The sequence below is a fragment of the Mesitornis unicolor genome, unplaced genomic scaffold (assembly GCF_000695765.1).
Source record: "Mesitornis unicolor isolate BGI_N332 unplaced genomic scaffold, ASM69576v1 scaffold8675, whole genome shotgun sequence".
Classification (NCBI taxonomy): Eukaryota; Metazoa; Chordata; class Aves; order Mesitornithiformes; family Mesitornithidae; genus Mesitornis; species Mesitornis unicolor.
Window position 1 is genome coordinate 1 of NW_010184904.1, and position 26,919 is coordinate 26,919.

General features: G+C 49.7%; 1 protein-coding gene across 1 annotated transcript; it reads right to left on the reverse strand.

Moving 5' to 3' along the window:
* Positions 1–3,315: 3,315 nt before the first annotated feature.
* Positions 3,316–17,502, reverse strand: VWA1 (von Willebrand factor A domain containing 1). Its single transcript, XM_010184654.1, has 6 exons — positions 17,430–17,502; positions 10,539–11,102; positions 6,640–6,918; positions 5,431–5,703; positions 4,714–4,983; positions 3,316–3,356 (listed from the first exon to the last, which is right to left on the reverse strand). The coding sequence occupies exons 1-6, from the start codon at positions 17,500–17,502 to the stop codon at positions 3,316–3,318; spliced, it is 1,500 nt and encodes a 499-aa protein (XP_010182956.1).
* Between the last annotated feature and the right edge of the window lie 9,417 nt (positions 17,503–26,919).

Genomic DNA, 26,919 nt, shown 5'->3' on the forward strand with positions numbered 1-26,919 from the left:
CGAGCGGGGAAGGACAGTCTGAGGCGGAAGCGCGGCTCCGTGGCAACGGGAGCGCAGCGGCGTTGCTACGGGGAGTGCGGGAAAAGGAGATTTCACCCGCAAATCTGCGTCTAATGCGAAAGATGACCCGAAAACGACTAGGAGAGGGGGTCAGAGGGGAAAAGGAAGGAAAGCAGCTGGAGGAGTCGCCTCTAAAGCTCACACGTAAAAACCTGCGGCCTGGGGTGTCAGAAAATGGAGAAATCTTCAGCACAGGGGCAGCGCTTCAGGGCTGTACTTTTCTTTAATTGTTCGTGTTTCTTCCCAAGTGCACACTTGAGTAAGCCTCTCAAAAAATTTCTAAAGAACGCTTGATTTAGACTATAATACAGATTTATTTTATTTTTTTACTGTTAGCAACCTTGCCGATTCATCACTTGTTCCTGCCCCTCTGCTCTGCCCTGCTCACACCACAGCTGCAATCTTGTGTCCAGTGCTGGGCCCTCAGCTCCACAAGGACAGGAACTGTTTGAAAGAGTCCAGCAGGGCCACAAAGATGCTGGAGGGAGGGGAGCATCTCCTGCTGAGGAGCGGCTGAGGGAGCTGGGGCTCTTGAGCTTGGAGCAGAGGAGCCTGAGGGGTGCCCTCATTCCTGGGGATCCATTGGGAAAGGGCAGTGTCAGGAGGAAGGAGCCAGGCTCTGCTCTGGGATGGCCAATGCCAGGACAAGGGGCAATGGTCCCAAGCTGGAGCACAGGAGGTTCAAGCTGAAGATGAGGCCAAAGTTTGTCAGTGTGAGGGTTATGGAGCATGGCCCAGGCTGCCCAGAGAGGTTGTGGAGTCTCCTTGTGTGGAGACACCCAAAGCCCTGGCCGTGTTCCTGTGTGACTGCTCTGGTGATCCTGCTGTGGCAGGGGGTGCACTGGGGGAGCTTTCCAGGTCCCTTCCAACTCCTGACATTCTGTGATTCTAAAAATCTGCTAAAAGTGCACTCAGCTGTGAGACTCCATAGACTCTGAAGACAGGAGTGGAATTCGTACTTTTCAGTCATTTAGAAATCAAACTTTTCACCTCAAACCTCTCATTAGAACAAAAGCTGCACGGAGCTGATTTGCACCTATTGCCATCAAGAACAAAACAACCATTCAACAGCTCTTGTATCATGTATTTAATTGTCTTCAAAAGGATGCATAACAACTGTGGGAGATGACACATTAATGTATTAGTAAACTATGCAAGGAGTTGTGCAAAATTAATTCCTGTCCTACAGCGAGAAGGAACACGGTTAATTTATTGCATGAGAGATGCCAGAGGCTTTGCCTTCCCCTCAGCACAGAGTCTCCGTTAAGATTAATCAGTCACAAAAGCACATTCCAGAGGAGAATACAAATCACATTAAATCTTCTTATCGAGTTAATGAATGACTCTCCCCCCTCCTATCCCCTCCTCCTGTACAAGAAGACAGCTCAAGGAAAAAGCTCCATAAACCCAGACATGACAGATTCAGCACTCAGGATACGAGGTCAGTGGCAAAGTTCCTCCTCTGCTTTAAGAAGTCCATAAGCAGAGCTAAGGGAGGGGTTGTGTGTTGAAAAAAGAGTTCCCCATGTAGGACAAATAAACAATAAATTTTGAATAGAGCAAGTGTTACTGAGGGAAGGTGTTCCCACCGATGCTGGATTTTGTTACCAGAAAAGTGATTACATTTTTTTGCAGCCCTAAGCTCTGAATTTGGGAACCACGCTACTCCAATAGCTTCGTCACTAGGTATTAAAATAGTCTTTAGTTCCCCTTTCTCGAGAGTAGCTTAGTGACAGCAAATTCAAGCCTGGAGCCAAAAGGAAAGAATCAAACCTACTCTTCTCCTCTAAAAAACCCGATTTTCAAGTGTAGCTCAAGCTCAGCACTGGGTGGAAGCCCAGGACAAGACACTCAAGATGTGCTAGGTGCTTTCAGAGTGCAGGGGCTAGAGCCTGGAATGATAGTGCTGGAGATTTACTGTCCATAATTACTCACAGAACAGCCCAATTAATCTCCATATAGCTGCTCTGAGAGCAGGAATTTAGTGAAACTGCAGGTGTGCCACAGTAAGTCAGTGGTCAGCATCCAGGCAGTACTGCACTGTTGTTCAGAGGTGTGTATTTGAGTGAGAGACAGAACCAACAGCTTTAGATGGTTTTGCTGTCTGGCTTTTCTTGACTCACTGCTGCTCCTCGAGCTCAGCTGAAGGCAGAGAGCTCTGGAGTGGAGTGAGCTGCTGGGGAAGGAAATTCCCAGGTTCTGGAGGATCTTGCTCTCTCAGACTGATACCAAATCCCAAGGCAAATGACTTGGGGGAGCTGAAGCCTTTGAAGTTCATCTGGGACCTGTGTGTCATTGCGGCAGATGAATTTAATACCAGTGCCAGAGGGAGAGTGGAACAGTGAGGAGGAGATGCAAGAATTCAGCAGGCAGCGAGCAGTTTTCTGCTAGAGCCCTCTAACAGTGCTCATCAGCCCTGGCACGGCCTAGCCCTGTCGTTCTATTTCTCAGAGTTCACCGACCAAGCTCTGCCATAAACCAAAGGCCATCTGGGAACACTAAAGTGTCCTTGCACTTTATAAGAGGCAGGGTGTCTTTTAGAAAGTGTCTCCATGTACTGGATGAAGGCCAAGTGGGTTAACAACCTCTTTTCTTCCTCTTCTCAGAAATCCTGATGGCTTTGACCCAACCTCCTCTGCATACCGTGCATTTTTGTATTTTGTTGTTCTTTCTCCTAATGCTTTTCCCTTCCATTTCCAAGATGCTATACTTTTGGGATGCCTAATTTGAGCTACCTGTTGAGTACACTGGATGAGTTGGAGGAAAGCTGCTCTTTGTCAAGTGTCTGTGTTTCAGTGACAAAAAATGGCCACCTGTGATCTTGGAGTGTGGGTGCCCAGAATGAAAAGCCAGGGCAGTAAACAGCTGAGTCCTGAACGTGCTCGTAAGCTGCAAAAATAAAACTGTATCAATGTTTAATAAATAGAGAACAGGCAGGAAGCAAGCAGTAGTGAGGATTCATCACTTTGCCTTTTGTTTGTTATTTGACAGGCATATTTATATAAAAGAGGGCACAAATTTGGGATCTATTAGTCGGGTTGGCTGTCCCATCCAGCCAAGCCAAACCTTTACGCTTTGGGAGAACTTGGCTGAGGACAGCCTTTTGGTTTGCCAACCAGGGCCCCTCAACAGACAGTGCAGGCTGGGAGATGATCTGTGAGCTTCGTGGTTTCCTCCCCTGAGCCTTCTTTTGTCCAAGTCTTTGTCCAAGCAAGAGTCCTCGCTCTGCTGGGAATCAGTTCACTCCAGAGCCCGTCATGCTCTCGGTCTGTGCTTGTATCCTTGCGCCTCTGTAGCTGAAAAAACACCAAAAACATACCATGTTAGCTTTATCCACCCATTCTCCAAATCTGGCCGAGTCAGATCATCTTCACAGAATCACACAGAGTCACAGGATGTCAGGAGTTGGAAGGGACCTGGAAAGCTCATCCAGTCCAACCCCCCTGCCAGAGCAGGATCACCTAAACCAGGTCACACAGGAATGTGACCAGGTTGGCCTTGAATATGTCCAGAGAAGGAGACTCCACAACCTCTCTGGGCAGCCTGGGCCATGCTCCATAACCCTCACACTCACAAACTTTGTCCTCATCTTCAGCTTGAACCTCCTGTGCTCCAGCTTGGGACCATTGCCCCTTGTTCTGTCATTGGACATCCCAGAGCAGAGCCTGGCTCCTTCCTCCTGACACTCCCCCATTACAAATTTATAAACATATAAACATTAATGAGGTCAATCTTCACTCCAGCATCTTGCTGGAAAAAAGGCTGCGCTCCTGCCCTGTCGCACAGCTGCTTTTTGGCTCGTACTTCACTTCAGCCTGTCAAGGATCCCTTTGTGTTTCACGGCAGTAAGTGGCTTCTGGGTAGTGGAAGGAGGAAAGCAGCTGCGTTGTGCCTTGGTAGCTGTGTTAGCTTGTCCCTGCCACGTTGACTAGTGAAGGGTAGCCAAGCATTCAAATGGTTTTTAAACAGCTCTTCCAATGCCCATGCCAGCTTTGAGCAGTCTGCTCACCCTTGTTATCCCAAACCAGCTGCAGGACTGTCCCCACTGCACACTTTTTCTCCTGCCTGCAAACATAACACCACTAGGAGGAGTATTGCTCTTCGAAATGGGGAAAGAGCCCATTGTGGACAGTACCTTTTGGGCTGGTAGCTCTGACACAGAATCACAGAATCGCTCGATTGGAAAAGACCTCTGAGATCATCACGTCCAACCGCTCCTGTCTACCCCCTAAACCATATCCCTAAGTACCTCGTCTACCCGCTCTTTAAACACATCCAGGGATGGTGACTCCACCACCTCCCTGGGCAGCCTGTTCCAGCTTCTGACGACCCTCTCAGTAAAGAACTTCCTCCTTATCTCTAACCTGAACCTCCCTTGGCACAGCTTGGTGCCGTTTCCCCTTGTTCTATCCCCCAGCACCCACCTCTCTACAAGCTCCCTTGAGGCAGTTGTAGGTGGTGATGAGGTCTCCCCTCAGCCTTCTCTTCTCCAGGCTAAACAACCCCAAGCTTGCCCTCTTGGCAAGCTTCATCTGAAATACAGATTATTTCAGCCATGGAGGCCCTGTGTTGGATCCCCAGCACCTCAGTGCCCTTCAGGACACTTTCCCTTGCCAAAACCACCCCAGGATTCTGCCTGGCACCCCAGCTCACCTGGCTGCATGCGCACCATGCGGCACAGCCCTTTGCCTGCCTGGTTCTTGTACATGGGCTTCACGCACACTTTGTTGGTGGTGCCTGAAGCCAGGTCCGTGAGGAGCACGCTGTGGATCTGTGGCGAAACGCTGATGACGGATGAACGGCCGATCTGCCGCCGGCATCTGACTCTGTAACCAAGGACTTTCCCATCGGCAGAGTCCCAGGAGGCTTTCAGGGTGTTTGGGCCCATGTCTTCAAAGCGAAGGTGCCTCACTTTGGAGCCCTCTAGAGAAAGCAGATTTAGGTTACTGTGGGCCATTTGTACACCTCTTTGGAGCAGAGGCTTCTCCTGAGGAAAGTTCCACCCCTCCGATGCTAAATCGCACCAAAGATAGACACTAAAGAGACAGGAGGGAAAGGCAGCTTTTCTTTTTTTCAGTGAGATTCAGGGATCTCCAAATCTGCTCTGCTTGTGAGTGCACACCCAGTACACACCCTGTAACAGCAGCCATATCGTGCGTGTCTGATTTACTTTCAGTCCCATACCTTATACATCTGCTACATCCTAATGGCATAGCCCATGTTGTTCAGCAGCAGCTGCAGCTTTCCCCTTCCCTCATCCCTCCCCAGATCTCTGGCTTCACCTACAAGCAGGTGATCTGTGCAAGGAGACAGGCACTTCAGACACAATTAGCCCCATATAATTTGCTATCGGCAGATGTTCTCACTCACCTTCCTGAGTGCACGCTTTAGCTGACAGGGACTTCTCCTTCCCTGATTTGTAGACTGCAGTCACTGTCACCAGATAGGTTGAATTGGGTGCCAGATTCTCCACCACGGTGCTGTTGTGCTTGCCATCCACCACCACCAGCTCCACCGAGTTCCCAGGGAGGGGTCCGTACAGGATCTGGTAGCTGCTCACGCTGTCCGGGGTAGGAGCCCAGCTAACGTGGAAGCTGTGCGGCCCAGACTCTGAGATGAGAACTTGAGCTGGGCTTACTTCCTCTGAAAGCAATGTAAAAGGATGTGAATGAGGACGTAATTCAAGGCATAAGAATGCTGTCAGAGGGGCGTAAGTGGCCTGTACTGTATTTGGCTTCCAGGAGGTGGAAGAAAATCCATTCAAGTCTGCCCAACCCAGCTCAGGCCCAAGAAAATGGTTTCTCTACCTGTGCAGCAGAGAGTGGGCAAAACTACTCAGTGAAAACTGTTCTTGCATGCAGGAAGTTAATATTGGATGCAAGTTCATCTTGACTTGGTCACTACTGCTCAGACTTTAAGTGTGCCACTTGCTTGCGTGTTGCTATGCAGCATAAATCTGAGTTATTATCTCCCTTCACAGAGGGGCTGGCTTCTGCTCCAAGTGCTCCCCCTCTCCTTCCCTCTTACACAGAGGTTACACCTGCCTGGAGAAGCAGCAGGCACCTGCTTCAAGAGCATTACTGTGCCCTAGCTGTACCTGCAGCCTCAGGTAGGAGATGGGGATCTCCTTGTTCCCAAAGCAGCTGCTCAAGGAAGGTCAGAATTCCTCTGTGGCAGTAACCCACACAAGGCTTCTGCCTGGGCATCACCAGACTGGGATAGTGAGTCAGTGTGTGCAGCAGCCTGTGCTTTATCCCCAGTGAGCTCTACACCTCAGCCCTTGAGAGCTGCAGCTTCTGCTGCCTTCTCCCAGGGCAGTGGGCTCTGCCATCCTCCAAATTCACAGATTTTTAAAGTTGGAAGGGCATCTCATGACCACCAAGCCCAATCCTCTGTTCTGGGCAGTCCAGAAGATCTGAGGAAAGAGCTGCCAGCTGAGTGCCAGCATAAAGCAGCTCACTATGTTCTGTCCTGACCACAGCCCTCTGCCACGAAGCTGTGGGATGCTGACCAAGGGCTGTCCTCTTTGCTTCGTACGTGTGAGACTTCCCCCTTGCTCGTGATTTTACACATTTTTACCTGCCAATGTAGTAACCCTCGTTGTCTGGGGAGGGAAGTAGTGGACATTGGATTCGGGAATGAGTGCCACCTCGTAAGTGGTTTCTGGCACAAGGTTGCTTAGCAGGATGCTCGTGTGAGCCCCAGCCACTTGCTTTGTCCTCTTCCTTGCTAGGTCATTCACTGGGGCATACTCCAGGGTGTAGTAGTCGGTTTCTTGGGAGAGGAGTTTGGGCCACAGCAGGCGGAAGCTGCTTGAGGTGATATCTACTGCGTGGAGCCGATTTGCTTGGATAACATCTGGAAGAGAAATAGCAGCAAAAAAATCACTGCCGACATTGATACATAGAACATGGCACATCTAAAACACGGGCCCTTCTGGGTGGGAGATGTCGCCTACAGCAGCACTGGATGGCAGCTGAAGTCACCTGGGTGTAGCCAAACCCCCTCATTTTCCCCTGCTCTCTGCCTGTAGCCGGTGGCCAGGACGAAAGGGCAGCAGCTGGGGACGGTCCAGCCTGTGCTGAGCCGGCTGCATTCATCCCAGTGAAGTCACTCCCTGCAGCGTTTCACAGAGCTCCATTGTTTTTTGACATTCAACATTCAGAGCCACTCTTGTGCCCTCCACCTCTCTCTCCCTTGCACAGAGGCTTCTCTTCACGGCTTGTGCTACCTTTGAGTTCTAGACCCCAAACGCCAGGCACAGACACCTCTCCTGATGCTCTGCAGGTCCCCCAGCTTCCTCTGCTACTTGACCCATCCAACATGTGTGGCCTCCTGAGCTCATCTTGGGCACAGTTCCACTGCTCTCTGGACTTCAGAGGGACAGAAGCACACAAGACTTTTCTAGGAGTTTCTAGCTCCAGGCAAGTGTCATATGAAGACAAAGATTTTTTCTTTTTTAAAGGATTTTAAGGCTCAAGATGGTCTGGAAAGAAGTACATTTGCTCTGAAACCTTATGATAGTACCCTCCAGCTCAAGCCTAAATACTTCAGAGTGTTGTAAGTAGCTCTCACTGGCTGCCCATTGCACAGATGTAAAAAGGGGGCGCAAAAGTCTGGCCAGACCTGCAGGAGGAGTATCCTTGCACTTGCAGACTTGTCCTTTAACTGGGAGAAGATCAGCTCTCCTCCTCTGAGCTGCTCCGAGTCACTGCCAGCTTCCCTGTACCAAATAAAGTGGCCTCAGTTTTTCCTCTGAGCTGTTCTTTGGCTCTCCCAGGCAGGCAGGAACATTTCCCTTCTCCGTGCCCTGCCCGCTCCCATCCACACTCATTGCCAGCCAGCAGCACCCCACCCTGTCGGAGCTCGGAGGAGGCAGAGGCTGGGAGGCAGCACCACAGGGCCTGGGGCGCTGCACCCTTGTGTGAGCCCCGCAACCACCAGTGGCCAAGCCACAACAGAACAGAGGCCTCAACGCCAAAAGCCCTGCCAAAAGTTCAGGGAATGGAAATAAGTGAGCTTGGAGGCAGGGCCCGGGGACACTGTGAATAAATTGGGCAGATGAAAGTGTCAGGGTGTGACACCTGAGGGATGTGCTGCAGGAAGCCCACAGCAAATAGCTCTGCCCCTTGCTGCCACATTACAGATGCCCTGAGTGTATAAAGAGGGCAATAAACCCCAGAAAATAGATGCCCGTGGTTTGCTTCACAGCACCAACTTGTTTCCAGAGGGAAGCAGCAAGTTAATCTCCTGTATTAGACCCAGGCAATGCAACATCAAATCACTTCTGCTTTGTGGCTCTATTTCTTGACTTTGACAGGGGGAACGGTTCTGATTTTGAGAGAGGGGAAACTTCTCCATTGCCAGGGTGAACATTCAAGGTCTGAGATCCCTCCCTCTGGTCATCTGCTTATCTTCAGTGCTAAGTGAGAATGGCAGAGGACTGAAGGCTCAAGGCCTTTGCTGGAGCAGAAGTTACCCAGGACCTTGTTTCAGATCTGAAATGTGTTGCCCAGAACGTGCATGGGAAGTGGCTGCTGGGCAGGGGGGCTCCTGCACACCTTGGCTCAGAAGGTGGTGCCAAAGGATGCAATGAGCCAGCAGGCTGAGTGGAGAGCAAGTGGATGCTGGCACAGAACCTGATGTCATCCCAAAAGTATGCCTTGGTTTCACAATATTTGAAGGTCCTTCCCCAGAAGGAAAGCAGCAAATGCCATATACTGGGTACATAAAGTACATGATCCAATGGAAGGAGCCTTAGCTAGAGTCCCTTTCCTTGACATTTGCCAGGAGCCAGCTGTGGCTGTAGCCAGACCGGCTGGGAACTGCAGCCTGCTGTGCCATGCCAACCTTGTGCTGCAAGGATATACAGGTGATTTCTCATTTTGGGATGCTATTTTGTACCATCTGGTACCGCCCCATATTCGTCCAGGAGAGAGGTGGGTGACTGGAGGAGAACACAGTCCATGTGTGTGATTTGTTACATGATCATGATTGGAAATAGAAAGGAATTGCTATGTACAGAAAGGTCTATGGAAAGGGTTACTTGGACACTCCAAAGCCAGCTCTGACCAAGTCACATAGCAGAAGCCAAATGAGGAATTAAAACAGGGTTTCCAATGGAGAGAGAACCTCCAGAAAATGAATGGAAAGTCTGCAGAGTCCTAGTAACTCGCTCAGCTTTCCAAACAAATCCAGAGGCATCTGGGAGGCTGAGACAAAACCCCTGCTTTGCAATCACAGGCACTCCCACCGTGATGGCATTCACGAGCTGCAAAAAGAACAGGCACCGTGCAGCGCAGCATGAATTATTCCTCTTGGCTTCCAAATACCTGTCTTCTGGCCCAGGTTATGGCTTTGGGTCTCCTCAGACCCTTTCCCGGATGTTTTAGAACACAGGACATGAAAAACCAAAGCAAACCTGCTGTCTGTTCCTGCTCTCCGCGCAGCAACCGCCACAATGATGCTGGCAGCAAAGAGGCAGCAGTTGGCCTGCTCAAGCTAACAAGTTAGGGCTGGGGTTTTCTTCCAGGGGCTGTGCTAGCCAAGTCGGGCTACAGATCTGGCGGATGTGGAACGCGTTACAACAGGGGATTCGTGGAACAAAAACATTCCTCTCCTACAGTCCTAATGCTGATAGCAAGCACCATCCTTAATTGCTCTTTGTAAGAGAACAACAACTGCCAGCCACTTGTAGGCAAGAATTAAAGATCTGGGTGCCAGCCACTGTGCCTGCACATGATGGTACAGATGGGAAGTCGGATCTACCCTAGACAAGAGTTTGAGGGAGCTGGCAGGACCAAGTCCTTCTCAGGCACACACATTTCATTTTGTATACGCAATGTGTCCGACATGTTTGTGTCCTTCGCCTCCATCAGATAGCACACAGCCAGACAGCATTTTAGAGAAGGAAAATCACCTTGCGTGTAAAAATCAAGTTCAAGGAGCTTAGGCACCTTGCTCCCACGGGCAGCAGCCTCTTGGTGTAGTCAAATCATTGCGTGTTCAGGAAGCCTTTGGTTAACAATTAACCTGTGCAGGTGGGGGAATTTTCATGCTACGCTTGAATTGTATGGATAGCTGTGACCTGCATGATTCATTTTGGAGTCTTGTGGGATTTTAAGGAACCCAGATAGTACACTGCCTGAGCCTCCTTCCTTCATTGACAACTGAACAACTCATCACAAACACAGGTTCATCCCACTAACAGGTCTGCAGAAGGGAATTTGTCCACATCAGTTGTGGGACCTTCCAAAGGACCCAAACCTCCTAAAAGCCTTGGTTTATACTTGGACCTATAGCACTGTGGACAAAGCACCTCAGTTTGCAAGAGCAGCAGCTGTGGGTCAGGAGGACCATTGGCTTTAGGGGATTCTCACACTGCCTGCCCTGCAGAGCCAAGCATTAACTCAGTTGATTAACTCATTAATTCAGCCCTGTTGCAAACTCCCAGTGACCACAACCCAGCCCCGCTGTACCTTGGATGGCATCTTGAAGCTCCTTTGTGATGATGGGTAGGTCATCAACGTCCACAAAGTGCAGGTGCTTCTCGGGAGGCTGGCTGGCAGCAGCAGACAGTTCCAGGTAGTTCCCCCGTCCCGTGCTGACAATGAACACTGTTACTCCCATGTCTTTCAGGAGCTGCATGGGTTCAGAGATGTCATCAGTGAAGAAACCATCCGTCACCCACACCAGTACCTTGGGAACATCTGGCCGAGCACCAGCTTCGTTGCTGAAGAGCTTCTCCTTAGCAAAAGAGAGCGCTTTGCCTGTGTTGGTGTCACCCATGAGCTGCCGAGTGTCCCGGATGGCTTGTCGCAGAGTGTCACCAGTGAGGTACTGGTCGAAAGGGAACTCCATGGTGGGTGTGGTGCTGATGTGGATGATGCTGGTCTGGACATCTTTGGGGCCAAAGGTGAAAGGTTGCACAAGGTCCAACATGAATTCCTTCACCCTGGAAAACTCATAGAAGGAGACGCTGCCAGAGCTGTCCAGCAAGAAGAGGAGGTCTCCCTCTGAATTGGAAATAGATGGCTGGGGACCTGGCAGGGAAGAGAGAGGGAGGTACATTAAAGAAATTATGCAAATTATTGGTGTAATTAAATTATACCTGCACAGGCATCTGCTAGGGAAGTGTGGTTGTCTTGTTCCAAATCTCAGAATTCAGTGAGAATTTTGCAGGGTAGAGACCTCAGGATTTTCCCCATTATTATTTGTATCTAGTGAGCACTTCTGGGCTTTATTTTCAGTCCTGCTGTCAACTGTCCAGGAACCTCTCACCCCATCTCCCTAGCACCACATCTTCCCTCATCAGACAGCTTCGCTTAGCCTCATCTGTTTGATTACAGCTAATCTGTGTGAACACTTTGATATGCCAACACTGAAGTGTTAGCCAGAAGTCTGCCTGTGATTGTTCACCGACTGAGTTCGCTTCGCATCGTTTGTTTTAAAGAACGTTGCCAAATAAAGCTGTTTCTGTTATGAACAGAAAACTGGTTCCCAAGTTCTCTGAGGTCCAAGAACCTGAACTGGGAGATATATCACAGGCAGGATGGAAAAGATGTCCTGGATTTCACACTGCAGGAGCAACGGGAGCTCCAGAGCACACCTGTAGCACTTCCACACTCATGCAGGATCTGCAAGCACAAACTTACAAAACTTCAAGCCAGTCTTTCCAGGCACATATTATTAACCCATTACAGATAAACTGGAATGCCAGGGCACAGGAAAGCAGCAGGAGCTCAGGCACAGCAATCAGGGTAGAGCTAGAAGAACAACCTGCAAGTCCTGGATCTCACCGCTGCAGAAGAAAGTGCCTCTCAGCTACATCAGCTTGCACTGACGCCTCTTGTTACACAACACCAGGCTGATCCCGAGTACTTTCTGCTCCAGGCTGTAGGTGGATGTGATCCAGGGGCTGGGAACATTCCTCACCAGCCTGAGCCAGCAGGTCAGTCATGCCCCGTGCCAGGGAGTAGCCTCTGCCATCCAGATCTGGGCTAACACACAGCAGCCCCAAGAAAAGAAGCAAACTGCTGATGGCAAGACAGAGAGCAAGTGCCAAGGTCAGGGGCAACTTCTGGGGCTAAAGCAACTCAGGGGTTTAGCCCATCTTATGACAATGGCAGTGCCTGGAAGAAAAATGAGCTGTATTTGGAAAAGAATGAAATGATAAAGAAACTTAATGAGAAAAACTGTTGGTTCTGCACTCCCAGGAGAGGTGTCCAATTCTCAGAACTGGCTGCCTCTTGGTTTGAAGGCTACGGCCTTCAAAAGAAAGCTCCCTGATTTATACCCCTATCGGCAGGAAAGTCTGGACTGGAGGGACTCCTCCCAAGAGAAATGTTAAAAAGCTAGGGTAATTTGATGTTTTCTTGTCCTTCTGAACACATACTGACCCCCTTTCCCAGACACTCTTAGCAGCAGAACCTCAAAGGGGCTCTGGGACAGGGCTGCCCAGACCCATTTGTGCAGAAGAATGCAACATGTCAGGAAAAACATGCTTCTGAGGGTGCGGCCTGGAGCCCCACTCCATTGACTCATTTTCTTACCATTTCAATTAAACTGTCCAGTGGGAAACAAATACACAGTGGACTCCTCCTGCCACTTTTAGAGCTTGGGAGATTTACAATAGCTGGAATATCAATAATGAATTTGGAATTATTTTAACCATCACTCTGCTTTCTGACAGCTTTTGAGGTGCAAGAAGGGGGGAAAAGCCTTTGATCAGAGACTTTTGCTGGCCCATTTGGGTTCCTTTATCAGTGAAGGGATCAGGAATGTGGGGTGGCCAAGAAATGTGGGCTCTGGAGCGTAGATGGGCTTGGTGCAGCATGCAGTGGTTGAGTGCTGGAGCCATGTGTGGGAGCCAAAACCACAAGGCAGTAGACAGCTGAATGGAAAGGCTCCTGTTAAATTAATTGCTCCGAGGAGACAGCTCATGCAAACACTTCTCCCCCTGCAGAAAGCCATGTCAAGGCAGGCCCAGAGACAGCAGAGAGCCTGGCAGAGATCAGCAGGGAGCTGAGCCCCCGCTAGGGCACTACTCTTGAGATGGCAGAGTCTTACCAAATCTCCCAAAATGACAGGAGAAATCAGATGGAGCCTTCAGAAATGGAGAGCATTAAAGTTACTTGGAGGTGACTGAGCAAGAGATGCTGGGAGCAGGCAGGAGCGGGACCTGCAGCCTGCATGGATCACAGCCAGTCCTGTGCGACCCAGCACAGCTCAGCCCTGCGCTGCAGACACGCACACCCAGCAGCTTGGCATTCAGAGCTGAGCAGAGAAATGAAGTCCAGTAAGCTTTCCTGCTTGCTCATAGCAACGTGCAATTTCATCACCACATCAGTGGAGCTGAACCTGTGACCTGCAGAGGTCCCCGCCGTTGGTTCCTAGAGCTCCCTACCTCCTGACGGCGTTCCAGGCGGGCAGAGCAACAAGGGCTTTATTTAGAGCGTCTGGCTGCATGAAGCAAGTCAAATGTGTAGCCACAGCTCTGTGCTTTCCCCTCCCCTGGAAGAAGTACAAGCCACTTACTTGGCTGGCAAGCCATAGCTGGAGATCTTGGCAACGTGACTGCCGCCTCCCTGGAGGAAATCATCGTTTCTCCCCTCTGCTCCTCACCAGTTTGAGGAGTGTCACTCATTTCCCAAATGTTGCAACCAACAGCTGTGAAAGCTTCTGACCCTGGCCAGGCAGGGATCAGTGGCCAAAGGACACTGCTCACAAGTAGTAAACAAGATCACGCACATGAGCGCTCTACGAGGGGAATTTGGCACGCACCACGAGGGAGTGGATGCAAGCAAAGTCCCGCTAATGCCGGAGCTACCTGCATGGGGGCACACCTGGGTGAGACCAGCACATCTGCTCAAAGAGAGGAGAACATCAAAGGAGAGCCAAGAGCCATGCCCCTGTCAGACTGCACTCTTGGCTGTACCCTGCAGCTCTGGGGCACCAGGAGAGCTGGGCATAATGTTAATGTCCCTTAAACAGGGGTTTGACCCATCATACATCGCTGGAAATAGCTGTGTTAATTAGGAGGCTCTGCAGGAAGAGCTACAGCTTGGCACCACAGTGTTCCTCCTGCAGGGTAGAGAGCACTGGTTAACAACTGGTTAACAAAAACAACAGTTTCACTGGAGGGCAGGTATATGTTTTGGAGCTAAAGGGATTTTCTGTGGGTGGAGCGGAAAGCTAATTCTTCATACAGCCAAATACCATCAGAGTTACCTCTGCTTAACACTCAGTCCTGCTAAGATGGAAACACGTTCCTCACATTTAGATTTTTGTCAGCAGAAAGGACCCATTAAAAAAAAAATCTAGACAGAGGATCTCACTACATGAGGAATGTGGCAACACTTACGAAGTGGTTGGACACTCCATCGTCCTTCACTTCAGGTTTAGGTTTTCAATTCCCTCATCTTCCTTCCTCTTCTTTGCCCTTCACCCAATATAAATGTGGCATCTGTGCCAGAGGTGTGGCTGTGGAGATTTGTTCCCAGTAAATCCCGGCATTACGCAAGCAGCCGCTGTCTTCAGGCAGTTTCCTTACTTTATAGCAAGGGAAGATCGGCCGTCTGGCCAGAAGCCATATGAAGGTTTCTCAGTTTCAGTGGGATTCTGAGAAAAGGGGCATTCGTTAGCACCTCGTTACCTCCTGAACTGCTGGGCTTTTTCTCCTGGAGAGCTGAGGAATATCTCTGCAGAGCTCACACCGTTGCTGCTCCTGTGCTCCTCTTGAGTCCAGGGAACAACAGGGGACTCACAGCAGTGTCCTGTTGTCACCCTCTGGCTGATATGTGGGCAGCAGACAAATCAGTCATGCACAAAAGTGTTTTGAAGGAATCGATACGAGAGGAAAATGTCACCATGGAGCCACAGTGCTGCCTATTTAAACACTTGCCTTTTCCAGGGGAAAAACAGCTGGTCAGGCTTTCCTTTCTTACACCGAGATGCTGACAGGAGACATCCGCTTCAAGAGTTCGCTGCAGGCTCATCTGGGACCTGAGCACATGCCTGATTTACATGGGACTTGGAACTTGTAGAGCATAAAGGATTTAATAGCCAAAAAAGATCATGTCCTGCCTTGGTTAACTCTGCTTGAAATTCCGTGTTTGTCTTCCCGTCTCATTGTTTGGCCACGCAAGGAAAAATGTTCTGCTATGAGAGGAGCCAGGTTTGGAGGCTGAAGAATGCAGCCTGCGCTTCCCTGCGGCCCCCTGGGATCACAATGAGAGGCAGGAGGAGAGCAGCACCGCCTCTCCCAGAAACAGAGGTATCCCACCAAGCCAGCCAGGAGGTGTTTTACACTTAAAACCACATCAGAGAGGTCTGTGCCATGGGGGGCAGCTACGTCACCTGCCTATTTAAGGAGCTGAGCCCCACTGAGTGAAGTAGACCTGTGTGACTAAAAGCCCAAACTTCCTGTGCAGGTTCCAGCTCGTCCATGCCACAGATTACAGGCTCTAGGTTGAGAAACAGCCCTTCAGACACATTCCTCCGGCAGGAAGGAAGCTGGGTTGCTATCTTTTATGATCTTTTCATGAGTTTTGCTATCTCTGCTGTGTTGTTTAGAGCCTCAAGAGTCCTGGAATCGCAGAATTATGCCAGGTACTGAGCTGTGCTTCAGAGATCAGTAATGCAAGGCCCTCCACAAAGTGTGTATGGATGGGCTGTGTCTTCATTTTTCACTTCCTGCACCCACAGGGATGCCAACATCATTTTTTGCTGATGCTAGTCCAGAGTAATCAGGTAATGACAACCTAGGACTCAGTTATCAAAGTTCAGACTATCAAATGGTCGTACTTCACACTGATGCAACAGAGATCTGAATCTGGACCCAAAGAGGAAAGTGGTAGAACTGGTCTTGTGATTGCTTTCACATTGTGCCTCGGTGCACTAACTCAGTAGCCATTGCCCTGAAAAAGCGAGTCATTCCTGAGCATGTAGAAGCACCACTGGCCACCCAGTAGCTTCCTCTTATGTCCACTGCAGCCAAGAATAAAGCCACAATCATTCACATTCAGTCAAGTCCCTAGGAGACAGAGTTATGAACACACATCCCTACCTCTCAAACAGTTCCTCTCTGTGTGATCAGAGCACACCACCACAGCAGCTCCAGCCCAGAGCTAGCCCATGCCCAGGAGCCCTGCCAGACGGGCTGTTTGCTCAAGGTTGCTTTAGGGAACACCTGGGAGGAGCCGAGGAGGCCCCACATCAAAGCTGCCGGGGAATGGGCACCTTGCCGACAGCAGGTTCATTTCCTCTAAGGGTGCTTGGCAGCGTACAAAGTCAGCACATCAACAACACAGCACACACAACTCTGCCTCTGGAGCAGGGCACGATCCTTCTGGAAAATCATGGCTTGCTTGTTCACATCCTCTGAAGATCTCAGCAGTTTTTAGCCTGGGCTGGGGAACTGTCACAATAGCAATAGCTGCTGCCTGGGTGGACATCGAGCATTGTGTCAGTGCCGGAGGCAGCAGTGCTGTCCCTGAACCAGCTGTGTCACTGAGAGGCAGAATCCAGTGTCCTGTAAGGGCATCTGAGCAATGGACACAGTCTGCTCTGGACCAGAGGCAGAATCAGACCCTGGCAGTCTGCGCTGCTGTCCGAGTCTGAGGAGCTGCTGTCCAGATAAGCAAGAGGTTCGCCTCTGCTTTCACACTGGATTACATTTCCCCGGTGGAGTGAAACCCAGATGCAGCCAGCAATAACCCTGCAGTCGAAAACCAGAACCTTTTTCTACGTGTGAACACAGGGCAGAACAAAAGTCATTGCATCAGCTTAGCCATCACGAGGTGGGCTAAGTCTGCTGCCCAGCACTGCAGCGCAGCAACCAGAAGTGAGACATTCATCTCCTCCGCGTCCCTTTCACCGCTGTCAGTTCTGCAAGACTGACCCGTAATCATTTTCCCTGAAGAGTTCCCAAGAGAAAGCTTTTTAAAGAGCAAACATAATGATTGAATTACAGAGATTAGCAAGAGAACAAGACAGGCACTGTATCAATCACTGTTCTCACTTCTCTTAATCGATGTGCCTCAGTACGTAGGTAACAGCGAGGAGTCGGGACTTTTTCCCCCATATGATTGCACTAAACACTGCAAGTTTCTGAAACGGTTTCCTTGCCGCTACTGGAAACAATCAAGATAAAATTTCTTTCTAATATGGCAATTTCAGAAAGACTGATTTCTTTTTTGTTTGCTCTGTCCTTGTGCCAGCAAAGTAGCATACAAGTATAATTATACACCTAAAGCAGCAATTTAACTTCAGCTTTTAGTCAGAAAAGGTTTTATGAGAAGCTCTAAGGACCGGGAGATATTAAACGGGGGAAGGCAGTAAGGGAACACCTCACCTTTTCAGGCACTCACCTCTCGCAGGTGCGTTCTGTCCCGCAGCAAACCGCAGCCACAGACCAAGCGAAAGCACCGTCTTGGCCAACATAGCAAAGTCTGGTCCTGGACAAACTACCTTAAATCCAAGAGCTCGGCTCTGTGAAGGCAGATGAAAGGCTTCAGATCAGTCATATTACGTGCAAGGATCCACCAGATCCCAGGGTGCCACTTTTACGCTGCTCATGCCTTGAGATCCGACTGCTTCTTTACGTGTGTTTTGCTGGGCTGTGGTGTAAGCTCTGGCTCCTGTAGGCAATTTTCCTTCCCGCCCCCCCCCTTACTCCTTTTAAAGTCATAAATCCATCTTGACAGGAATAGCTGGAGGAGAGGCACACACAGCACCCCTGCTGCCGTTCCTCTCCCGAGTTAAACTTGCCCCGGGAGCGTGGATTCGATTGCAGGCAGCCTGCGTGCAGCTGGGCTGGTTTGAAAAATATATCCCTATAGATAAAACTTTGGCCCTGCAAGACGCTGGCAGCAGCCCAACGAGCAGGGGGAACAAAAAAAAAAAGAAGCTCAGAAATCCAAAGCTGCTCTGCTCTGGAATGAGCTAGAAGAAGGAAAAACACGTATATAGAGGAAAGAAAAAGTAGAGAGTGTGCCCTGCCCTGGGAATATTGGCTAATCTTCTGGGAGGAGGCAGCTGAGCCTTCCCCCAGGTCCTAGCGCTACCCAGAGCCTGTCCCTGCCCCTGAGCTGCCCCACAGTCCAGGGCCAAACACAAAAGGTACCAATAAACTCCGCGCCTCACGGTTTTACCCTGGGAAAAGGCTGGTGCAGAGGTCAAGAAATGTAGAGCCCGTGGGAAGCAACCGCTGCTGCGACAGGGAGCATCAGCCAGGTAGGATATGGCACAAAGCAATGTTCTCTGGGGCAGTGCAGCACCCTGCTGCGTGCCCACTGATTAACTCCCTTCAGCAGGGCCTTAAATACATCCTCAGTTTGACTTCTGAGTCAAAGGGGACTCGCACGCCTGAAGATAAACTGTGACAAATCTTACTGGATGGAGGGGCACAGGAATTTGCAGAGCATACACCAAAGACCCCAGGCTCAACCTTCACTGGCACGCAGCCTATTCCCCTGTGAGAACAAAGAGCAGACTAAACCCAGTTTCCCTTCTCATGGCTGTCCACATATCAGCTTTTGGCTCCCACTCATCAAGTAGAGGTAACAAAGTGAAAAAAGGGAAAGGGTCTATTGAGTTTTAACGTGTGCTTCTTCTGGACAGATCCAAGGCATTTCTGGTAGGGAAAAGCAAGTACTCCAGTCTAGCAGTGAAGCTGTCAGTGTGTAGTCTCAGTCAGCAAGCAAGCTTCCAGGGAAAAATTACACAGCAAAACAAATCACGCTCTGGTCCAATTCACCAATCTGAGCAGATTCATCAATTCTCATTGCACAGATTCGCAGCCAGTTCAGTTGCTGATGTACTGGCCACGATGGCAGCCAAGAAGGAAAAAGGCTTTCCAACCACTGTTAAGTGAAGTACGTGTTCAGTCACATCCCCGCTCTCTGCTGGTGAACGTGTCCTACTTGCTATTCTCACACTGGCTGTGTATTGTGGAAGAGATGGACTGGAGTGAGCAAGTGTTGCCCCATTGCAAACCATCTACTTCTCGTCAACCAACCTAGACATCCCTCTGCTCCTGTCCTATCCTTCTGCCCAATGCCCCGTTCAGAGAAAATAACTGCAAAGACAGTGGGCTAGAAATGCTGTGGGTCAGGTTCCCAGGGCTCATGGATGCATGTTCAGAGCCCCTGGACTAGCCCTGGTGGGTATAAAGAGATTATTCCCTTCCATTACTCACTTCCCAAGGAAGTCTTTCTACGGAAGAGTCACTTAACTTAGAATAATTCCCTTTTTTGTCAGTTTATGTGTAAATGCCATTCAGTCTCACACCCTGCAGCCTGGGGAGGTTTCAGCCTTTATCTCCCTACAAGTCCTGCTGGGATAAATGGAAGCAGGAAAAAACAGCCTGGAAAATAATTATATCTTACATGATTTTTTTTTTATTTTTAAACTTTACTGTAATTTACAGATCCTGTTTCCAGTAAGAGCGGTGCATGCGTATGCCGGTTCTTTCCTAGCTGCATCCTGCACTCTGAAGCCAGCAATGTCACTCCAGGTTTGCTCCTGCTTAAACCCGATCAGAGTCTGGCTGCAGATCTCAGCTTAAGCTCAGCTCCCCCTGACTGCTGAGCTGATTTCTCCACCCATCATTGACTTGACAGATACTCACTCAGGAGGACCATCTTCTCACCACGCCACGTTACAGAGCAGCTCGGGAACGATTGATGATTGTAAAAAGAAAAACAAAAAACCAAACGAAAACCAACACCACACAATTACCATATTTTGATTGGGATGTTGCTGAGACTCAGACACACACACACACACATTGTGCAGCACAAGCCCTCAGTGCTATGCGCATGGGGCGGCTTTGGTGGCGTGCAGCAGCCGCGACATTTTGGGGATGTAAACAATACACAGTTTCTGAAGAGATGCAATATCCTCTCAGAGCCAAATTACCGCAACTGGAACAAACAGGCTTTTGGGAACACAGCCTTTTTTCAGCTCGACATACAAGTTTTTGTTTGGAGGAGCCATCTATATATGGCAATTTGGAAATTCCCCGTTTGGAAAGGAAGCAAAGCCACTCCACAGCGCTGGAAGAACGATGTGGGTAAAAGCTCCCCCTTGAAGTCCAGGGAAGGCTTGTGCAGCCCAGCACAGGTGGGCAGGTACCCGAGGTGCCAGGAATTTATCTTGACCGCATGTGCCAGGGTCTTGGGCTGGAAAGCAAAACGTCTGCCAGCTCATGCTGAGACATCAGCTCGATTCTGATACAGAGGATGGGGATAGCAACTGAATCACTGCCAACATTCACAGCCAGCCCTGGGTTTTCCTCCAAACGCCAACCACCCATGGCTCACCTGACTGTGAGACTTTTAAAAAACAGCTCCAGGCTGTGTGGCTGGAGGGCACGAACTTGAACTCTGCCAACCCAAGAAATGCCATTCTGACTTACAGCAGAGAGGATCAGGCCCTGCGTTGCCAGTTCTCAGTTAACAGGGTGTCACAGTCTCCAGCCTCAAGTCAGCTCTTATTTTTGTTTGACTTGGAAGACAAACTACAAAAATAGACGTGTTTACTCCCTGCATTCACCAGTTTTATTTTTCCTCAAAAGTTGCCCAGTGACTAGGAATGACTCCGCAGTGAAGTAAGGTCTAGCTTATAGATGACACCTTTCATCCCAAAGCATCCTACAAAGTCACCCAGCTCAAAAACAGCCACTTCTGGGGAGGAGTGCTGTAGCTTTCCAACTACTTGCAGCAGTATTACGCTAAAGCTTAGGATACATGAAAAATATTGCAGGGCAGAATGTAACCACCCGAATTAGCTGGTGGGTCGTGGTGCTGCTGCATTGCCTCAGAGCTGATGCAGAGCTGTGACTCTGCAAACCCCACCACCTCTTGAAATTATCCCAGCACCGCTTGTGGAGCAAAGCTGCTGCTAGCAAGCCAGCTCCCATCACCAGCCAGTGAAATTGTCCCAGGCCTGAGACAGTGTGCCCTAAATGAATAGACTATTCCAAAATTTAGCTGATGTCATCCATACATCAGGGTGAGAGATCACATAATTATACTGCGGGGTGTACAGGAACCATATTTTAATGATATAATGCTCCTATTGTCTGCAGGGCAACTGGCCCAGAGCTAACAGCAGCTGCAGCTTCTTTCACATGTGTAAAGGCATTTACAGTCCTTTAAGTGAAAACTGCAGTGATGGACTGGCATGGGGCTTAGCGCTATTATTTTTGAGCCAGCCATAAAAGCAGACTCGACTGTTGTTAACAGCTAATACATACAGTTTCATTATGGGGTGAGAGGGATGAAATTAGGAAAAACAAAGTGCTACTGCATGCAGAGGTCTGAGTCAGAGATGTTTATGATGCAGCCGTGCAGCAGCCTGACTTTCTGAACTGCAGCTGGGCCAGTTTTGTTTACAAGCTCACAAAAATCGCATGGCTTTCAACCAGCTTCTTGCTTTCACCTTGTCTCTGGGTTTTGAAGTGTTTTAAAAACTGTAGGAACAAATGAGATCATTTGCAGAGTTCCAGGAGTGGGTCAAAGAGCAACCTGATACAGAGGGGAGAAAAGCAGGAGGGCTGGATGCCAGCAGCGTGGAGCAGAGCTGAAGCACGGCCACAGCCCAGGCTCGCTTACCCATATGAATTCAGGGGACCTCAGGCCCAGAGATTTCATTTTCTCCCTGCTCGTGCCTGGAGCTGTTGTAATACCTCTGAGCACCTCATCTCCCCATCTTTTAAATACCTCCAGGGATGGTGACTGCACCACTTCGCCAGGCAGCCCATTCCAGTGCCTGATAACCCTTTCAGTAAAGAAGTTTTTTCCAGTATCCAATCTAAACCTCCCCAAGTAGCAAAGGGGTAAAACAAGAGAAACAGCAAGAGCCTCATTGCTTATTCAGAGGATTTCTTTTGTCAGGTAGGGCAGAAATCGCCAGCATCTCTCCCAGTTACTGTAGAGGCTCCTCTTTTGCGTGCAGCAGGCTGAATTAATAACTGCTGGGTTGTCACAACGCATCCTCCACGCCACCACTGAGATGTGAGTGGCTGTCCCCAGGCATCAGCTGCCCTGCCGAGGAAGAGCTGACAGAGCGAGATCTTCGCTTCACTGCTTCGGTCCTGTGCTCTCACCTCAGCCCTGGACAGGAAACACTAACGCTCCAAATAAACAGACAGGACACGGGCTCAGGCATCCTTGGGAGTGCAAAAGCCACAGGGTCCCCCAAATTACGCACTGTCTGTGCGGTGCAAATTTAAAAGAACGCCCTTAGAACTGTGTTTTCTGATGAATTTCCAGCTACACGATAAGCTGAGATTTCCCACTGAACGCCGAGTTCTCAGCCTGGAGAACTCACAGCCTCTCTCAGTAATTGTAATCTCTTAATGCGTCAGCCTGGGAAGGAGAAGACAATTTGGAGCAGCCTGCAGACACACACACACACACACACAAGACATGGCAGACAAAGCACTCAGCACGCATGCAGAGGACACTCATCCATTTGGACAGTCCTCCTGAGCTTGTTTGTCTGCAGGGTGTCTAAGGGAGGAACCAGTAAAGAAACAACCAAGCCAAAGGATATCAGCTGCTCCCCCCAGGAGGCTGAATTGGCATCTATTTTGCTTATCCCAGCTTCTGTACCCGATTTCTTTAAGTCTCACCAGTAATTGTTCAGACAGTTTTACAGCCTAACGCGCCACCGCTGTGTGGCTTTTGGACGTCCGAGTTAACTCTGTCATGACTTACAGCAGCTCACTTGGACTTGGACAGCACTGATCCATCCATCTGTGGCTCACATTTCAAACAGTGGTGAGTAGTGGTTGCACAAGGAGAGGTTATCAGGGCAGTTGCCCCCCCCCCACAAGCTCATGGCCTGGTGCTGCAACCCATTCTTGGGAGGGAATAGAGCAAAACAGCGGCACAGGATCTTTCCTGTTCCTATCACCAAAGTGGCTGCATTTCAGGTGTGCTCTATTTTTAGAGGCTTGTCTAAATCTTGCCAGGCTCTGCTGAGCTCTTGGCTTGATGGAAGGGGGGAAGCAGGCAAAGAAGTTGATGAATGGGCCTCTGAGCACCCATCAGATCCACATCCAGTCACAACAGGAAAGGGAAGCTCCATGTGGCTTGTGAGTTCCTATCAGGAGAGATCTCCTGGCCCGCACTTCAAGCGCAGCTGCCTGAGTGCTGGCCAAGCCGTGCTCTCTGCTCGCAGCCTGGAATTCAGAAGAGGATGAGGCCAATTTTCCATTGGCCTCAATACCCAGGTGGCAGCCTCTTCACTCCCAGCTCTGCAGGCCTCCTTCTCTGATGAGGACCAGAGGTACCAATCATTTTTACTTCCATGCCAGCAGAGAAGCTTAGTTTTGGAATAAGAGGAGTCTGAAAACTGGCGTGGTGGGATGGAGCAGGTTCAAAGGAGCACAACTGGACCAGTCTGGGACAGGGATTTCCAGAGTCCCACTGTAGAGGTCATTTCTTCTGGTCCAGGTTGCCAGAAAGGAACTGACCTCCAATATCGGGGTTTAGCACCAGACTGCCACTAAGGTAGGCTTTGCCAAGGGCTCACTTGTTATCTGAAGCTTTTTGCTGCCTCTCAGTAATACGGCAAAAACATCTGAGCAGGAACAAGGCTTCAAGCAGAAAAAACAATCACGCTTTTTGTCTGAACCCAGCAAGGCAGCTGGGGAGTGAGTGGGAGGAAAGGGAATGACTCCCTGCGCTCTCAGCAGGGCTCCTCCAGCCCAGCTGACCTTGGCGAGCTCCCTCCCTGCTCCTCTGACACCAACCACCATGGGGGTACAAGTTCCCAAGTGTTCGAGTGGGGATTTTCTCTCCAGCCTCCACACCAGCCCCTGGAAGCCCCGAGTTTCTGCCTGTTCTCTCATATGCCCTGCCTTGCCTTTTCACAGAGCGTAGCACGGGACGAGTGCCGAGTCAGATCCAAGTTTCTCTTTCAAGGCACCAATCCTTCATTCTTCATGTTCAGCAAGTTCTAGAGATGTTGATGCCTTGTGGCTCCAGGCTTTGGGGAGAAGAGCTTCCTTCTGCACGTTAAAACCAACGCCGCACCGAGCAGGTGGACATCAGCAGAGCCAAGCATAAAACCACCGCACACCAGGCTCCCACCTTCCCCTACCCCATCACCATCTCCCACAGCCTTTCCACGTGGGAGTCTGGTTGTCCTCCCCCCATAGGGGACATAGGCCCGTGTTATTCAGCTTGAACTCTTTAAGGTGGGGCACAGGGTCCTAGATTAGAAATCCTGTTGCATAAACACGCCTGAAGGAAGCAAAGGGTCCTGCTGGAAGTGCTGTGCCTGACAGCTCTCCTTCCCTTAGTGCAAGCCCTGCCAGCCTTCCACTCCTCCCACGTCAGACATGGGAAATAGCTGCAATTCCAGTAGTCCATAAAGAAAGAGGTGACTTGACGCACGCAAAGCAATCAAAACAATTCCCATCTATTTTGGGGATAAGAGACTTTTGTTCTCGAGCTGGGTGCTGTAATGCCTGACCCAATGGTGAAAGAACAATGAGAGCAGAAACTATTCGCCCACAAGTAAGTGGTACTGTTAGACACAAAGATCCTCCCTGCTCTCCACCCTTCCGTGGAGGCACAGACTCCCTCTACAGAGATGAATTTAGGTTTTTCCTAAAGAAACAGGTAATGTGAATGCAGAATCCCAGCCAGCCAGCCATCAATGAACACATCACACTCGTTCTCTCTCAGCAAATATTTAACCTGTACACAGGTCTATCCATGCTCAGTTTAAAGGCAGAGGATATTTGTCAGCATTCGCCAGTTTTCTTATGACTCTGGGAAGCTTGCAAACACTTGGACATACCTTGTGCAAACTCTTGGGCATCAAATGTGTTGGAAGAACTAGAAATGGGATTGCAGTCCATGGCAGTGGAGTACTTCACCAAGCTTCCTGCTCTCAGTTATAGCAATGCCAGCAATTTATTTACCTTTGCAGGACTTTCTCGTTTAGTTTTTCTTATCAGTAGGATTATCCAGCCCTACTCACACCCTTTACATCTATAATCAGATCTTGCATGTAGTCGATTTTAACAGCAAATTACCTAAAGCTCTGCTACAAAATAACGTGGGACGTGGAGAACAAGAAAAATGCTGCAGATATTTCTGGCTGGATTAGTCAGTAAATATGATCAGAGCCACCCCAAATTATCCTGAAATAAGCATACTTGTTTTAGCAGTCTCCCTGGGTGAGCACTGACTCACTCCTTTAGCCTTTCCAAATAAATACGCCCTGTACCCCATCATCTGCTCAAGTTACCTGAGGACTGTCGGCATCAGCCTTCTTTACAAGGCAGCTCTTACCCACATCTGCTTCAAAAAGTGGCATCAGGGAGCACTAAGTAACAGATTTATGCTGACATCTGGAGCTGTGACTACACCTCTCACTGCCCTACAGGAGAGGAAAGGGAAATCAATCAAATAAGAAGCATTACACAGGCTGGAAAGGAATTGAAGTCCATTGTGGGGTTTCTAAACGGGTCAGCCTTGGGGAACTCCCCACTGCAGCAGATTCCTAGAGAACAGTCCTAGAAACCTCCCAAAAAAGGTGATGGGTTACTGGGAATACTGCTAAACATTCAGAGAAGTAACGTGCCAGAAACACCACCAGAGGAACAGCTAAACACTCAGACCTGCACCTCCACGTGCACTTACACTCAAATCCTGTTTACTGAAAATCTGCAATTCCAGCCATTCTCCCCTAATCCCAACCACAATATTGAACCAAGAAAGCAACGACTACTTACCCCTACCACAACCATCTTCACCCCTAATTCCCAAAAAACAAGGGCGGCCCAAACTGCATATATAGAGAAAGGGAGGAAGTGATCACCCCTAGGGATGTTCGGGTGGTGACCTCAGGGGGTTCTGGTGCTGTTCAAGAGAAGTGACAGGGACACTTTGTTCAAATTGGGCTGCTGTAAGTGTGGGGTCTGCCCTAATGGCTCGTCCCGCTTGCATGTCTATCACGCAGAGGAAGTCTGGCAGATCCTGTTCAGCAGAGTTCTCCCACGCACGGGGCTTTTTCTGCCTCTGCGCCGCTTCCTGGCACCTGTCGAGGATATTGGGACGTTGCTGTCCTGCTGCTTGTGCTGTTGCTTGTATCATCATGCACGTAGGTTACCAAGAGCTCTCCTTGCACAGAATTCACAGAATCACAGAATCACAGAATCACTCGGTTGGAAAAGCCCTCTGAGGTCGTCACGTCCAACCGCTCCTGTCTACCCCCTAAACCATATCCCTAAGTACCTCATCTACCCGCTCTTTAAACACATCCAGGGATGGTGACTCCACCACCTCCCTGGGCAGCCTGTTCCAGCTTCTGACAACCCTCTCAGTAAAGAACTTCCTCCTTCTCTCTGACCTGAACCTCCCTTGGCACAGCTTGGTGCCGTTTCCCCTTGTTCTATCCCCATCACCTGGGAGAAGAGCCCAGCACCCACCTCTCTACAACCTCCCTTTAATTCACTGCAGATCTCCAAAGCAGTGAAGCTCTGGGAGTCCTTCACTCTTCTCCCCTGGCCCTTCAGACTAGTCTATGGCTAGATGTGAGGAGACACCCTTTATTCCAGCTTTCATCAGCTTTTGCTAGCTGGAGAACCCAGCAAAAATGCATTCTTTTCACCCCTATGCATCAGACCTCTGCCCCTAACAGGAATCAAGCATTTTCCAGGATTTTAGATCAAAAAGCAGACACTCGGCTTTAGCGCAGTGATTGCTGAACTCTGTCTTGTTACAGTTGTTCATTCATCAGTGATGACAAGACTTTCCTGTGTTGCAGGGAGACTGAGCCCACATCATGTATGCGGCAGTAAATCCTTCTGCAGCAGACGCAGCCGAGTTAAAG

Bases quoted from the DNA above. Each gene is read 5' to 3' on its own strand.
- VWA1 (XM_010184654.1), bottom strand. From the start codon at position 17,502: ATGTTGGCCAAGACGGTGCTTTCGCTTGGTCTGTGGCTGCGGTTTGCT. The intron at 4,984-5,430 runs GTGAGTGAGAAC...TGCTTTCTCTAG, and splicing joins TAAAGCGTGCACTCAGGAAG to AGGGCTCCAAAGTGAGGCAC. The intron at 3,357-4,713 runs GTGAGCTGGGGT...GTGTTTTTTCAG, and splicing joins CATGGTGCGCATGCAGCCAG to CTACAGAGGCGCAAGGATAC.